We start from the raw sequence: 16,803 nt of genomic DNA on the forward strand, positions 1-16,803 counted from the left end.
AAAGAAAAGGCACCTTCTTATTCTTGCCATTTGTATGCAGATGTTGGTATAGTTTCTAGGATTATTTTCTCATTCAGGCAGTTACTTATCATGGAAGTCTCCATTACTGTTACTCATTCTCAACAGATTCCTAATAAGCCTGTCAGTCACCAGGCTTAAATAGGATCTTTAATGTTTACCCAATAAATAGCATTCCCTGGGAGAATGCTATTCACTTTTCTCTGTCGTAAACTCACTGTACGGCTACTTCTTGGCATATATCCAAAGTTGTTTTCTTTCCTTTTTTTTTCTTGTTTTTTTTATTTTTTAGTCTACAGTTTTTTCAAATGCTCAACTAACTGAGCCACCCAGGCACCCCTAGTCTACTGTTTTTTATCAAAACATTTTTTCTCATTGGTTTAGGGTACAGTCACTCAAATGAGGCCAATATTCTGCTCTGGTGGGCAAGACGCGTTTGGAAACCAGGTGGCAGAGCTCTTGAATAAGTACAATGGGTTTGCTCTCACTAGATAATTAGAAGTGATGCTGGAAATGAACAAATACATATCCAGCCATTATATATATCCTGGCTGGGGATACAGCAACATTCCTAGTGTACTGAATCGTCATTACTGGACAGGAAATTAGGCAGGTCAGAGGTTATGAGTATATAGATCAGGAGCCAGGTGGAAAGATCCCCTGGGTACCCAGGCACTACCATCCCGCTGCCTCAGCCCATTGGGCCTGGTGTGATCTGCAAAGTTCTCTCTCAGCTCTGCCGACTTGTCTTTTGTTTCCTGTCTTCTTGATGTGGGCTTAAACTTCATTAAGATCCTCTAGGGTTTTGCCTTTGCTTCCTGTTTGTGTCTGCTTTCCTCTTTTCCTGACTGGTCCTCACCTTTTTACTCGTATTTCTGACCTGGGTCTTGCTCGCTGCAGCTCATTGCTCCCTTTGTCTGCTTGGTGTTATCAAGCTGACGGGACAGCGAATGACAGCACAGCAGCCCCAGAGGAAATCCTCACCTCCGTGATAGGTGACCTCATTCTTTTTTCAAAGAAATGTTTGTTATCTTTTTTCTTATTTAAAATAGAAAATTTATATTCTCATCTTGGGAACAGTCGGAAAACTCAGAAAAAAATATCAAAGGAAAACTAGCTTTAAGTACCCATTATCAATCAGGGCGTCAGGGTGAATCAGTTGGTTGAGTATCTGACTCTTGATTTCGGCTCAGGTCATGATCTCACGGTTCGTGGGTGTGAGCCCCGTATGGGGCTCTGTACGGACAGGGTGGAGCCTGCTTGGGATTCTCTTTCCCTCTCTCTCTCTCTCTCTCTCTCTCTCTCTCTCTCTGCCCCTCCCCCACTCACTCAGTCTCTCAAAATAAATACATAAGCTTAAAAAAAAAAACAAAACAGAGTACCCGTTATCACACCACCAAGTAAAAAACACTGTGACTCTCTTGGCATAATTGCACTTCAAATGTATACATGGCGTATTTTCCCTTTGTGGCTTCACTAGGAATGTATGAAAGTCTACAATGAAAAGAAACCAGTTTAAGAAGTGAGAGCCTTGCTAACAAGTTACTGCTAATGATTGTTTAACCATCTGGGCTTTTATGCATGGAGAAGAACACTTTTTACATGTTGTTTATTGCTCAACTTATTAAACAACTGTTAAATGTGTAAACACATTTAACACCTGGTTATAAAATTGAATTACTTTAAAAATTTTAGTAGAAGTGATTTTTGGAATATGTCAAGTGACTTGAAGTGCAGATGAAAAACCCAGGTACATTATTACAGACTTACCCCGCTTAAACCTATTCTGAAAGATCTACATGGTAAGTTTCCCTAGTGTAATTATTTATACACTAGTTTAGACTCATCCTAGGACTCTTATACATTGATCCATAGCCTGAGTTGACATAATTTTAAGGGCACCAGAAACAAAAGAACACCTTCAAACGTCCCCAGGTTACAGATATGATTTCTGACCAGTCACTCGTCGGGCAGCACATGGTACCAATTGGCTTCTTCCCCCGAGGTGAGTCAGACCCTGGCTACCAGGCATCAGGATAAACCTGACTGGTGAAATCAGTCTGACCTTTTAAATTTTCAGTATCAAGCTGAAATTTTTTTCATTTTCAGGTAGGTTTTTATTTTCAATCTGGTCCCCACCACTATCCCATCCCCCCTTACCCAGAAATGATTTACCACCTAAGTCTCACTTGGCCATGTTACATAACCCATTGTCCTGTCATAATGATGTATTGGCCAGATCTGTTAACCTTATTAGAAGCTTATGTATGCCTTTGGAACATTTTCTTGAAATTAGTTGGGCATTCTAGAAGTTTCTCACCCATGAGATGAAGGGTTGACTCTACCTAATGTTCTTTGGGCCATTTGGCTAATTTATCATCTCAGATCATGTTTCTGGATCTTCTCTCTGCTTAACGATTGTGTGACTGTCACTGTCAGGCCTTCTTTTCACTCACTGTTATTGTCACAAACTGTGTTCTTCCGTCATTTCTTATCGTGGGTCACTTTCTTGGTTTTCTACCACATTCTGGCTTAGAGTTCTTGGTTTCTCTTCTTGCGGTGTAAGTATAATGTAAATAATGTAAAAACAAGTACATATATCTACCCTGTAGACAGATGTAGAAAAAAACAAAGCACCTGTATTTTAATAACACTTCCCACCTTGCTGAAATCAATGCACATAATTATGCATGTCTTACTTTATCAATTTGTATTGCAGTTTGCTTTCGTACAATTTGTACCATTCTTTTTTGATTGTTGTTTTGAACTCCTGGCCTTTCACAGACTTAACTAGGTTAGTATCTTAATTTTTTTTAAGTTTATTTATTTATTTTGAGAGAGAGAATGCAAGTGGGGGAGGAGCAGAGAGACAAGGAATCCCAAGCAGGCTTCATGCTGTCAGCACAAAGCCCAACGCGGTGCTCAAACCCACAAATCATAAGATCATGACCTGAGCCGACATCAGATGCTTAACTGACTGAGCCACCCAGGCGCCCCTATAGGTTCTGTTTTGATCGACCAGACTGATTTCACCTTGGTCAGTGGAAACTCTTTGGGGCCAGCCCCTTTATCCTTGTAGCCCTGCCCCTGACATTTTTGGAAATATCCTTGCTTTGTGGTTACAAGAGGATGTTCCAGTACTATCATGATTATTTCTGCTTTATGACCTGAAATCAACTACCCTCCAAGGAATCCCTTGCAAGCCATCTGTTCATAATGATTTTTCTCATTTGATAAATTAGGGTTCTGGATTCTGCTTTTCTTACTGTATAAAGTTTCCTGGGCCATTAAGACCCTGACAACAATAAGCTAAAGAAAGATCTGCCCACCTCCCCTCTATGTCATGGTTAATGCTCCTGCTGTGATGATGTCATGACTGTCCCAGCAGTCATGTTTTCACATGCAGTGATGATGCCAAAGCAGCACACATTTGTGAGAATGGCTGTGGCAACCCCGCTTCTGATGAAGCAGTTGTCCCGAGTGTCCTGACCGCTTAGTGAAGTAGGGCTCCTCTGCAGCCTTTCCACAGCCCGGCGGCTGCCTTGCTTACCAGGTTGATGTTGTGTCTGGTCCTCAGGGGTTAATGTAGAACTTTGCCTGTCTTATACTCTATACCTGAAGGACCCTTGACCTTTAAAAAAAAAAAAAAAAAAAAAAACAGTTGATGGCTCATACCAGACCGATTGCATATCTGATAGACAACATGCTTGCATTTATCAATAGGCTTCCTAGAAATTGTTCCTTAACCCAAAGGGCGGGCTCTAATTCTGTATTCTCAGAAGGGATGTGCGGAGATGGCAGTATGTGGGATGAAGATGAGGACGGTTACACCTCACGTAGCTTTCAGATCACTTCTTGTTCAGAATTCTCCCCCCACACTTTCCCCCTCCTATCCTGAATTAGTATCATGGCTCTGCCTTTTTGTCCTGCTAAACTCTAAACTCTTTGAGGCTGTGAATCATGCCAATCATGCCGTCACCTAACACAGCACATAAACACCACTGATCCCAAATTTACGTCTCTGGTGTACATATTTTTAACTTTTTAGTTGGGTTAACTGAACTGATTTCCCTATGGTAAGGCTGCCTCAGGATCTTTTTTATTTTTAATTGAATATTAGAACACTGGGTTTTGACAGGGTACTGGCAGTGATGTATGTGACAAAGATGGGAAAATAATTTGGTTCTGTAGAAAAGAATGATTTCAAACATGGAGCCAGTGAGGGAAAAATAGTAAAAGATTCTTAGTGTCGAAAATGGAGAAACTGATGTGATGAGTTATTAATGTGTTGTTATTAGGTTGCTTATTATTCATTTGTTAATAAAGGACACACTTATTTAACAAGGATCATAGTGATAATAAAACAAATAATTTTATGCCTGGCACTTAAAAAAATTTTTTTTAACATTTATTCAGTTTGAGAGACAGAGGTTGAGTGTGAGCAGGGGAGGGGCAGAGAGATGGGGAGACGCAGAATCCGAAGCAGGCTCCAGGCTCTGAGCTGTCAGCACAGAGCCCGACACGGGAGCTTGAACTCACAAACATGACCTGAGCTAAAGTTGGATGCTTAACCGACTGATGCCTGGCACTATTCAAAGTACTTTTTAACAGGGGCAGTCTCACTTAATCCTCACAGCACACCTGTGTGGTACAGGCTGTTAATAATCCCATTTTATAACCAAGTCATTGGAGGTACAGAGAGCCTGAGGTCACACAGCTAGTATATGGCAGAGTTGGAATTCAAAGCCAGGCTGTGTGACACCAGATCTTGGGCTGTTACTGGCTCAGTCGTAGCAGAAGGGAGTCAGGTATTTCCACACTCCTAAGAAAATTCTAACAACAGCATCCAACTTGAACGTAAGCACAGGCCTCTAAGCTGTTAATTTGAAGAAATTTTAAAATGAGAAATCTAGGAACCTCAGAACTGGAAAGACCTTGAGAAGTTATTTTAGTCCCAATGCTTCTTTCACAGATGAGGGGGCTGAAAGCATGGGTTAGGTGACTTGCTCAGAGCCACACATCTAGGTGGCGCCAGTCTTGTGACTGCGATCCGGGTCTTAGGATTCCAGACCCGTGGTCTTCGTGGTCAGCCTGACACTTGGACTGACAGCCATTCATCTCACATCCTACAGCATAAAGTGAGCCGCCGACGATTTGATCCAGAAAAGCTGAAACAAATTCAGTCCCTGCCTTCCGAGTGTGCAGTTCATTGCTATGGCACCTTTTAATGTATATATTGAAAGTAGTAGGATAAACCCTGATAGATTTTTTTTTTGTTTTTACTTTATTGCTTCCTGTGCTTGAACGGATATTATTAATACAAATGGGAGCACATGGACCAGTGGTGCTTTACCTACCTCAGGACAACCTCTCTGAAACTTGCCTCTCTAAGCAACACAAGTGTGCTTTCCCTTTGGTGTGATAAGAGACTCCTTATTTCACACCACGTGCTTTCGTATCTGGGGGAAGCAAAGCTTTGGTGATATTAATTCCTTGGCTTCCTTTGGAACCCTCTTAGCCCTTTGAGTTGACTGTTAGGCATGAAAGGTGCTTAAAAAGTTGTGTTGAAGAACTCCAAGAAATTGGTGTCTTGTTTTTTTTATATTGGACAGGCAGGTTTTTTAATTATTGCTTCAAGATCAAGACTCTGTATTTCCTATATGCTTCAGGTAATGAATGGTCTCATTTAAATTTAAATGCTTGGGAAGGAGAGGGCTGCTCTTGTAGGTTCTTTTCAGCACGGGAATAGTGGATAAGTACAGAATAAACTGCCCTTTTGAGTAATCCTCTTACCTCCCACGCAGAAATTCATTATCAGTCTCCCATACCGTGACAAGTAGCATTTTTTTAAGAGCTAATAATTTAAAGTTCAACATTGGAAGCAATAATTGTTGAAAATTGAAGCCAAGTTAAAAAAAAACGCATTAACATTTAGACATTTCTGGCGAATGTATGTACTATATGCAAATGAGATTTCTAACTGATCCATACTAATTTGAGAAAATCTGTTATTTGAAATAACTTTGAAAGTGAAGATTCTTTGATTCAGAAGGTAACTTCTTAGCACCACCTTGTGGTAAGTTTTAGTTAAACCAGGATGTTTGCTTATTTGAGGTTTGTATTAAGTATTACAGCATATAATGGAGAAGTAGAAAGTATCATTGAAATAAGTCGCCTAATTTCTTCAGTCCCACAGGGGAAAATTAGCACTTTTGTTTAGTATAATAGTGACAATTTCTATTACCAACAAACCTGTATTTTTTTAAATTTTTTTTTAAACATTTATTTGAGAGACAGCATGAGCAGGGGAGGGTCAGATAGAGAAGGAGACACAGAATCTGAAGCAGGATTCAGGCTCTGAGCTGTCAGCACAGAGCCTGACGCAGGGCTCGAACCCACAAACCGTGAGATCATGAACTGAACTGAAGTCCGATGCTCAACTGACTGAGCCACCCAGGCGCCTCATCAACAAACCTGTATTTTGTGCAAGCTTAAACACGTTTATTTTAGGAAGAATGTGGTAGAGAAAATATTTTTTACATGGTAGATATTCCATGCATAGTGATTAAATGAATGGATAGACGAAGGAAATAATGTGAAAACAGTTGTGTCAAGGTCACTGACTGAGCACAACTCTCCTCGTCCCTTTCCAAAACTGACATGAAATTACTAAAGTAGTAATTAAAAAAAAAAAATTACTGGGGCGCCTGGGTGGCTTGGTCGGTTGAGCGTCCGGCTTCGGCTCAGGTCATGATCTCACAGTCTGTGAGTTCGAGCCCCGCATCCGGCTCTGTGCTGACAGCTCAGAGCCTGGAGCCTGTTTCAGATTCTGTGTCTCCTTCTCTCTCTCTCTGTCCCTCCCCTGTTCACGCTCTGTCTCTCTCTGTCTCAAAAATAAATAAACGTTAAAAAAAAAATTACTTGCAATAAGAAAGAATGCCATCCACTGACCAGAAAGACAGGACTGGATTGACTGAGAAACAAGACAGAAGAACCCAGCTCAAAAATCACAGGATGCAGCAGAGCCAGGAGCTGTCCTGGGGCTTGCTCCAAGGAAGCAGGAAAAAGAGAGCTCCAAAATCAGTGTTGTTGAATGTGGACCCACTGACTTGATCCTTCCTGGCAGCAGTAAGTGCAGATGCTGATGGCAGTGTAGCATGCCAGTCCCCAAGATAGCTAATGACCCCAAGAAAGCCCCTAAGATAGCTAATGACCCCATGAAAGCACAGGGAGCCCCGATGTAAGAAGGCAGGACATGGGGCACCCTTGTGGTATCAGCCCTGTGTTCCCACGCAGTCTCCCTAAGGCTGGCTCCTGTCAGGGGATCCTGTGGTCAACAATGGCAGAAAGTGAGTCTCAAGCCCCTAGATGAGCCCCAAATCAGGAAATGCCAGACCTTTGAGGGAAACCAACACTCCAAAAGTGGCATTAGATTGAACAAGAAGAAGCGACACCCAAGGAGAAAATGAAAATAGTAAACCATGTGCTATGTATAATTTATTCACCTTACCTACTTAACATATACTTACTGAACACTTATGCTTAAGTAGAACAAAAACAAAGATAAAATTAAGAAAGAGGAAAATTGGATACAGATGAAATTAGAAAAACTAATAAAATATATAGCTGCCTAAATTTTTGCTATGTAACATGAAAATGAAAGGATGGATCTAAAATTTTAGATGATCCACTTGTTGGGATGAGCACTGGGTGTTGTACATAAGCGACGAATCATGGGAATCTACCCCTGAAACTGAGAGCACACTTTATACGCTCCATGTTAGCTAACTTGACAATAAATTACATTTTTAAAATAATAATAAAATAAAATTCTAGATGATCCCAACATTGCATATGTGGGGAAATAGAAGTGCAAATATATCAAGGATAAATTAGCTTAGTTTTTGATTCAGAATGTTAACTTTGGGGCTCCTGGGTGGCTCCGTTGGTTAAGTGTCCGACTCTTGGTTTGGGCTCAGGTCATGATCTCATGGTTTCGTGATTTCGAGCTCCACATCAGGCTCCAAGCTGACAGCACGGAGTCTGCTTGGGATTTTCTGTCTCCCTCCCTCTGCCCCTCCCCCACTTGTGCTATCTCTCTCTCTCTCTCTCTCTCAAAATAAATAAATAAACTTAAGAAAATTAAAAAAAAAAAGAATGTTAACTTTGAGGTATATTCAAACTTTAGCAGAATATTTATACCAGTATTATGCCTTAAAAAACAACACTTAACAGGAACACCTGGCTGGCTCATTCAGTGAATCGTGCAACTCTTGGTCTTGGAGTTGTGAGTTCTAGCATCACATTGGGTGTGGAGGTTACTTAAAAATAAAATCTTAAAAAAAAAACTTTAAACACTTAATTACAGATATAAAATGGGTTCTTAGAAGACATTTTATGTGTGTCTCCTACTTAAATTTTACTGTCACATTTTCAGTTTCTCGTACTAAATTATTTTTATAGTTTTTTGTAAATTAGGTCATGTATATTTTTAAATTGAGTTGTAAAAAGAGAAGAGGAAAATGCAAATTAGGTACTAACTGAAGAGATACAATGTTTTTTTTTTTATCGTTTCTTAATGTGTGGCTTGATTTTATTTTCCTTAAATTCTTTTGAAGCTTTTCCATTCCTGTCTGTTTAGTTCTGTTTATTTTTTTGTGGTTTTTTTTGAAAATTTTTAAAAAAATATAATTTATTGTCAAATTGGTGTCCCAATCCTGTTTCATTTTGTAGTACCTTTTACAGAGGAACAGTTGAAGACGGTGACATTTCATTTGTTCTGCATGATATGGTCTTCGTTCTAACAGGAATAGTTGTCCCATGTAATAATGAGTTGAGAAGCGGTTCATAAAATATTACGGTTTTGAAAATGTCAGCCGACTAATTTTAATTCTAATGACTTGTTTGGCGTGAGCCTTCGGTAATGAAGTCTGTAGAGGCTGTGTAAATAGTTTTTTATCCCTGATAATCTCTAAAGACCTTGAATTTAAACTAAGGGATGTATCCTGTCTTTCTAGCTTTGAATTATGAATACATAATTCCTATTTTAATTTGAAGAATGTTCAGAGTCTAATATGTTTTCCACCTGTGGATACAAATATATTGGAAGTCAGTAGTAAAATTAGTTACCATGTTTAAAATGTCATTTGTTCTTTGTTCTTTGATACTGGTTTTGAGGGAAAGTGGGTATCAAAGAAAGGTAAACTCTCCCCCCAAAAAAACACTTAAAATTCAAAATTTCACTAATGGGCATTCCTGGGAAAAAAGGGCCATGGAACCATATGTGTTTGGAAAAATGTTTACCCTCAACAACTAACAAAAGAGAATGCAGACTTAACATTTTTTGGCTCCCAGATTTGCTAGGTTTTCATGGATAGTATTCTGTGGTGATAAGCGAAGCAAGAAAATGGCATTCTCTTGGATATGTGGTGGAGTAAGGTCCCAGTCATCATTGGGTTCTTAGGTTCGGCTAAGTGTCCATTCTCTTAACTGCTATAAGCCACATCTGACCCTAGTTGCTCAGAAGGATAGAGAAGCCCAAAAAGCAGTCTGCTGGCACAACAAGTGTTTGCTCTTCAGTGGGAGACTTCGTGACACTCCACACAGTTAACCACATAGCCATCTGCAAGCTGTTGTCTTTTGTAGGCTAGGTAACAGCTTAGGTGCTAAGGAGTGAGACTTCCCTTGTTGGGTGCAGGAGCCTTCTTGGCATAGGACCTTAGCCCCAGGAGCCAATGTCTATTTTAACACCTTCCAGTGGGCTTCCCAGTTCCCTACAAGGAGTATGCAAGTTAGCAGTCCCCAAACTCAGGAACACCTAAACATATTCCTTCAAGTAAGGGGCACCTGATGGCTCAGTGTGTTGAGCATCCTACTCTTGATTCCTGCTCAGGTCCAATGGTCCCAGGGTCATGGCATTGAGCCCCACGTTGGGGGCTCATGAGCATGGAGCTTGCTTTGGATTCTGTCTCTCCCTCTGTCCCTCCCCCCACTCATGCTCTTTCTCTAAAATAAAAAAAATAAAAATAAATTTAATATAATTCCTTCAAGTCAAGATGCAGTTTATGAATGAGGTGTTTTGTCCTCAGCAGTTATGCTTACTAATATGCTTACCAGGTTCCTAGGGGAACAGAGCTAGAAAGTTAAAAGTTAGATTCCTGTCAGGAAACAATAGATGGTGCCAAAGATGCAGAGAAAGGGGGACCCTTTTGCATTGCTGGTAGGAATGCAAACTGGTGCAGCCACTCTGGAAAACAAACAGGTTCCTCAAAAAAATTAAGAATAGAACTACCCTGTGACCCAGAAATTGCACTACTAGGTATTTATCCAAAGATACAAAAAATGCCGATTTAAAGGGGCACATGCTCCCCATGGTTTATAGCAGCACTATCAACAATAGCCAAATTATGAAAAGAGCCCAAATGTCCATCAACTGATGAATGGATAAAGAAGATATGGGTGTGTGTGTGTGTGTGTGTGTGTGTGTGTGTGTGTGTGTAATGACATGTATATAAATAATGGAATATTACTCCATGATCAAAAAGAAAATCTTGCCATTTGCAACAACATGGATGGAACTGGAGGGTATTATAATAAGTGAAATAAGTCTGTCAGAGAAAGACAAATACCATGATTTCACTCATATGGGATTTAAGACACAAAACACATGAAAATAGAGGAAGGAAAGGAAAAATAAGATAAAAACAGGGAGACAAACCATAAGAGACTCTTAAATACAGACAACAAACTGAGGGTTGCTAGAGGGGTTTGGGGTGGGGGGATGGGCTAAGTGGGTGATGGGCATTAAGGAGGGCACTTGTTGGGATGAGCGCTTATGTAAGTGATGAATCCCTAAATTCTATTCCTGAGATCATTACACCGTATGTTAACTAACTTGGATTTAAATTAAAAAAAAAAACACCATGAAAGAAGTCAGATTCTTTCACAGAGGGAATGGTGTTTTGTTAACCTTTACTCAACAAAGAATGAGTATCATCTCTTTTTTAGAACAAAACTTAACAATATGTATTGAAAGCTTTGAAAGCTTTGATTGTGCGTCTTTCAAGGTGGCAATTTTGTTTTTAGGGATTTATTGTAACAAATAAGATACATACACAAATATGTATCTGTATATAGGTAGGTTTCCTGTAGCATTATTTGGGGTTTTAAGTTTTTTAATGTTTTTTAAATTTTTTTAATTTACACTTATTTATTTTTGAGAGAGAGAATGAGACAGAGTATGAGCGGAGGAGGGGCAGAGAGGAGACACAGAATCTGAGGCAGGCTGCAGGGTCTGAGCAAGCATTCAGCACAGAGCCTGAAGTGGAGCTCAAACCCATGAACTGTCAGATCATGACCTGACCCAAAGTCAGACACTTAAACGACTGAGCCACCCAGGCGCCCCAAGTTTTTTAATGTTTTTTTTTTCGCTTGTTTAAAATTTTTTAATGTTTATTTTATTACTGAGAAACAGAGACAGAGCATGAGCAGGGGAGGGGCAGAGAGAGGAGGAGACACAGAATCCGAAGCAGGCTCCAGGCTCTGAGCTGTCAGCACAGAGCCCGATGCAGGGCTCGAACTCACAGACCACAAGATCATGACCTGAGCCGAAGTTGGACGCTCAACCGACTGAGCCACCCAGGCGCCCCTTTAATGTTTTTATTTTATTTTTGAGAGAGAGTGTGTGAGCCGGGGAGGAGCAGAGAGAGAGGGAGATACAGAATCTGAAGCAGGCTCCAGGGTCTGAGCTGTCAGCAAAGAGCCCGACGTGGGCCTCAAACCCACGAACCGTGAGATCATGACCTGAGCCAAAGTCAGACGCTTAACCGACTGAGCCACGCAGGCACCGCTCCTGCAACATTATTTGTAAAGGTGAATAATTAGTGACCATCTAATGGTCAGCAGTTGGATAGGTAAAATACAGTATATTCATATAATGAATACTATGTGAGTTTATGGGTAGATATTTCCAGAAATAGCATTAAAAGTGTTTATGTCAAAATATTTAGTGTTTAACTTTGGATGATGCTTTTCTGTATAATTTTTTTTTAACATGAATCACTAATTTTTAATGTGGACTATGTGTTATTTTTTCAAAAGATCATTTTGTACAGAAATGACCAAAGAGGATACCTGGGTGGCTCAATCAGTTGAGCATCCAACTTTGGCTTAGGTCATGATCTCATGGTTCGTGAGTTCAGCCACACATCGGACTTGCTGCTGTCAGTGCGGAGCCCGCTTTGGATCCTCTGCCCGCCTGTCTCTGCCACTCCCTCACTTGTGCATGCGTACGTGTGCTCTTTCACAAAAATAAACATTAAAAAGAAAGAAAAAAAAGAAACGACCAAAGAAGATTGAAATGCATACTCCTTAAATTGAGTATTCATTCATTTTAAGAGTTTGTCTTAATACCATTTAAAAAGGCTTAATCTTGAACTTCTTTAGTGAAGATTTATGTATTTTATAATCTCAGGTATATCTCACATCAGCATCTGACGTGATAATCTTGAAATATTTCAAGTCAATGAAATCATTTTCAATTCATTTTCTCTTATGTTATTGTGTAAGTTCTAACTTCTAGTTAAAAATCTCATAAATTATAAACCTATCATAACTGATAATAAAGTGAATACAGATTTTTTTTTTTTAGTTGACTGATAGGATTAATCTTTGGGGCTAAGGAGGTTAGAATCAATATGGAACAGAAACTGTGACTCAGTGATTAAGTGGAAAAAGCCACATAACCATATATTTTCATGTTTGGCAAAATTTAGACGCTAGCCCTCAGCAACTTTTGTCAAATTATGGGTAGGTTAGTGGGTGCCATCCTTACTTAAGGGGTTTGAAATACACACATACATATGCACACAGAAAGTTTATTCTCCATGTTCCACTTAGCAGTATGCCCATATCGTGGTTTATCATTAACATCTCCCCAGCTGCTAATAGTCTTGCTACTGTATTTGTTTCAGAAAATGTAAAACAAATATTTCCTCAAATGTTACTTAAAGGAATATTGAAAAGGAAATTAAAATTTGAGCTGTACTTTCAAAAAAATAAGAATCCTACAAGGAATATCCAAGGAAATGTTTGGGTTTATTACCTACAATTTTGTATCAGTCATGTTTCTTATTCTCCCTACAAATGGATGCTAGAGAGTTAGTTGATCCTACAGAAATGCCATGGGACTTTGGGACTTAGACTATGGTTATGGTCCCCGTCAACCAAGGACTATGTTACCTCAGTTGCTCCATCTATAAAATGAATGAATTAGATGAGATCATCTCTTAGGTCTTTCTCAACTAAAGAAGCCCTTAAGATTGAAGTAATTTTGGGGGTGCCTGGGGGGCTCAGTTGGTTAAGCATCCAACTTCAGCTCAGGTCATGATCTCCTGGTTCATGAGTTCGAGCCTCGCATCGGTCTCTGTGCTGACAGCTGGGACCCTGGAGCCTGCTTTTCGGATTCTCTGTCTCCTTCTCTCTCTCTGCCCCTCCCTGCTCATGCTGTTTCTCTTTCTCTCTCAAAAATAAACATTAACAAAATTTTTTTAAAGATTGAAGTAATTTGTGACTCTAAGATTTATATGATGAAGTTTCTCATAATTTTACGTTCTGTCTTCCAGTTTATACCTGTTCAAACTAGGGATAGCCCCCCAAATCCAGGATTTGTTGGGCAAAGTCGACTTCACAGGTACTCTTCTTTATCTTTACGATTTTTACGTGGTTGTTTACTAAGAAAATGAATCTATATATTTTTTTCCTTTTGACACCATCAAATCCCATTTTCTTCTGTAGTGATCAGAGGAGAAAACGTTATTATCTTGTTTGTCTTTGACCAGTTTTCCTTTTCCCCACATTTGTGAAACGAGAAACGGAGGTTGACTCCTTCCTAAGGTTCTTGTTCGGAAATGTCCCGCCTTCTTGATAAAGACATTTTTTTTTCCTTTCTTTTTGTTTTTAAATAATGGCGTCGTGTTTTTGATTTTCTTTATTTAGAAAAATAAGCCTTGCATTTTGGGGAGAGAGACCTGGGGGATGAAGACATTTCTTGACATGAATATGCTCATTCCTACCTCCATCTTGATATTGTTTGTTGTTTTTTTTCAGAGGAGGAAATTAGTAATATGAGAAAGGAGCTGGACAAATATGGAATACAAATGCCATCTTTCAGCAAAATAGGTGGTATTCTGGCTAATGAACTGTCAGTGGATGAAGCTGCTTGTGAGTCTCCTGAAATCAGAACTTGCTGTTGACATGGGATTCAATTATTCGTTGATTTTGGTTACAAGAAATAGAATGTTTAGAAAATACTTTCAGCCCCGTTTTGAAGGTTTTATTGTATGTATTGTAGATGGTTAAGTTGAGCACATGAAAATATAAGCATGGGATTGATTTAGTCTTTAAACATCTACTTATGCAGTTTGAACTAAAACGTTTTAGAAATATCTTTATTCTCCAAAATATTTCTTGGTTTTCTATGTCCTGTCCTGGCCCTTTGCTTTCTTCGGTAGAGTACATTGCTACAGTTGTCTTTTAGCGTTGCAAGTTAAATTACAGATACCATTTGGAAACAACCTGGTACTTTAAACGTGTCCATGTGACCCTTCAAACCCCTAGTGGTTGACATAGTGTTTGGTTCATTTGAGGCTTTCAGTGCAGGTTGAGTAAATTAATACAGATTACACGGTAGATGCTTCGGAGACAGGACCCAAGATAGATGGGCAGGTGGAGAGGTCGTCGGAGGGGCTCTCTGGGAAGTGTCTAGGGTCTCTTCTTTTGCCCTTGTTACTGGAAGCCAGAGAAGAAAGTAAAAGAAAAGTAAATTAAAAGAAAGCAAACTGCTTACATTATGTGGTGTCATTACAGCTGCCCATGTTGTCTTTCCTGATAAAAATCTTTTTTTTCTCTTTTCAGTGCACGCTGCAGTTATAGCCATTAATGAAGCTATTGAAAAAGGAATAGCAGAGCAAACCATCATAACGCTAAGAAACCCAAATGCAGTTTTAACTTTAATAGATGACAACCTTGCACAGGAGTATCAGAAGGAACTCTGGGAAGCCAAAAAGAGAAAAGAGGAAAGTGCAAGACTGAAGGTATTTAATTAGATTCCTAGTACTATGGCTATGAGCATAAAAAAAGCCTTTTTGTTAAAAGTGATATTTTTAAATCAACTGGCTGTGGTCTCTGTAGCCATAGGCCGTTGGTTTGGGTGAAATGTAAGGGTAAGAGAAGACTATGCACTATGTAAAAAAAAATGAGGTTTCCTTTTATGATGATTCTTCCAAGTTGCAAGGATTAAGGGTCATGTCGTAAATTTTTACTACTTTCCTGGGAAGTGTAGATACAGTAGCTAAACATCTTTCCTCGTGAGGCATCACCACCTGCAGACCTTGTATTAGCCAGGATACCTTTAGATTCATTAGTAGAGAGTAATGATTCATTGCGGTGAAGTTGAGAGATGCTGTTTTTGAATTCACTCTCCTCGTTTTCTCCCATTAGTTCACCCTCATATTTTGCCTTGCGTCCTCTGCAAGGCAGCCTGATCCTGACTTGACCCAACGTGTCTTACATGACTGTGGACTTTGTTTACACGTAGAGCTTCCATTTCCTGGTCACCTCTCTCCTCCTCAAGCTCTTGCCACATCAGCTTCAGCTCTGTTCCCAAACTTCTCTCACCTCGTGGCTTCTGGCGCTATCTGGCACACTTGCTCCCTCCCCCCCCCAACCCCCGACCACCTGCCTTGAGGTTGTTGACTCACATGGCTCCTTGCTGCTTTGTTGCCATGGTTCTCCTCTGTATCTCTTAGTGTCTCTTCTTCCTCCTGCCTCTGTGTATGGGAATTCTTTAAGGTCTGACATTGAATCCCATCTGTCTCTGTTCTTCCTAAGCTCATCCACTCACTGAAGTGATAGGAGCTTGCTACCAGGCCCTCTAATGCTCCTCCAGGTGACTTCATCTCTGTCCCATGGGCCTTGCCCCTCACTACATAGGAAGAGTGAAGAGTGCTTATCTCTACCCTGCCCTTCTCACACATGGGCCCCTTACTGACTTCACTTTGGAAAGACTTCCCCCATGTTTTAGAACTCCTTCTGTGCCCCCCATATCCATCACTGCATTCTGTTGCCTCTTCTTGCCAGGCTTACATCTGTCTCCCACTTTCTAGTCTTACCATTCTTGTCTCAGCCTTGCCCTCCCCCCTTACCATGCCTCAGGGTTCTTCCAGCACCTTCCTCAAGGGTGGCCCTGCTTCCTACCATTCTCCGAACCAACCGCTCTCGGAGCTACAGGTTGCAAAAGTAATCTTCAACTATAGATCTGATATCAGCCCCTGGAAACCTCCCTGCATTCCCTGCTGCCTACTGAGTTAAGTACAGGCCCTTCACTTGGCTTTAAAAAGCCTCCGGAGGGGGCACCTGCGTAACCCAGTCAGTTGAGCGTCTGATGATCTCACATTTCAGGGATTCAAGCCCTGCACGTAGCTCGCTGCTCTTAGCACAGAGCCCACTTCAGATCCTCCCTCCCTCCCTCCCTCTCTCTCTCTCTCTATTTCTCTCTCTCTCTCTCTCTGCTCTTCTCCCTTGCACCCTATCTCTCTCTCTCAAAATGAGTAAATAAACATTAAAAAAAACCTTCCAGGATACCCAACCAACCTCCCCATCTTTCTGGCTGTGTGCTGTAGCCCAACTTGCCAAACTGTCTTGCCTTTTTCACCAAATCCTGTAGTCTACACCCTGTTCCCCTCTCTGCCCTGTTCCTCCAGGATCTCCTCGGTTGTCACCTTGTTC

At 40.4% G+C, this 16,803-nt stretch overlaps 1 protein-coding gene across 1 annotated transcript in view; it reads left to right on the forward strand.

The window, feature by feature from the left end:
* Positions 1-16,803, forward strand: part of IQGAP2 (IQ motif containing GTPase activating protein 2) — a 296,669-nt gene that overhangs the window by 163,562 nt on the left and 116,304 nt on the right. The window contains exons 6-8 of the mRNA XM_030323348.1: positions 13,641-13,708; positions 14,125-14,238; positions 14,932-15,110. Of these exons, the coding sequence (XP_030179208.1) occupies positions 13,641-13,708; positions 14,125-14,238; positions 14,932-15,110 (361 nt within the window). The remainder of the gene's footprint in view (positions 1-13,640; positions 13,709-14,124; positions 14,239-14,931; positions 15,111-16,803) is intronic.

This window comes from Lynx canadensis, chromosome A1, assembly GCF_007474595.2.
Source record: "Lynx canadensis isolate LIC74 chromosome A1, mLynCan4.pri.v2, whole genome shotgun sequence".
Classification (NCBI taxonomy): domain Eukaryota; kingdom Metazoa; phylum Chordata; class Mammalia; order Carnivora; family Felidae; genus Lynx; species Lynx canadensis.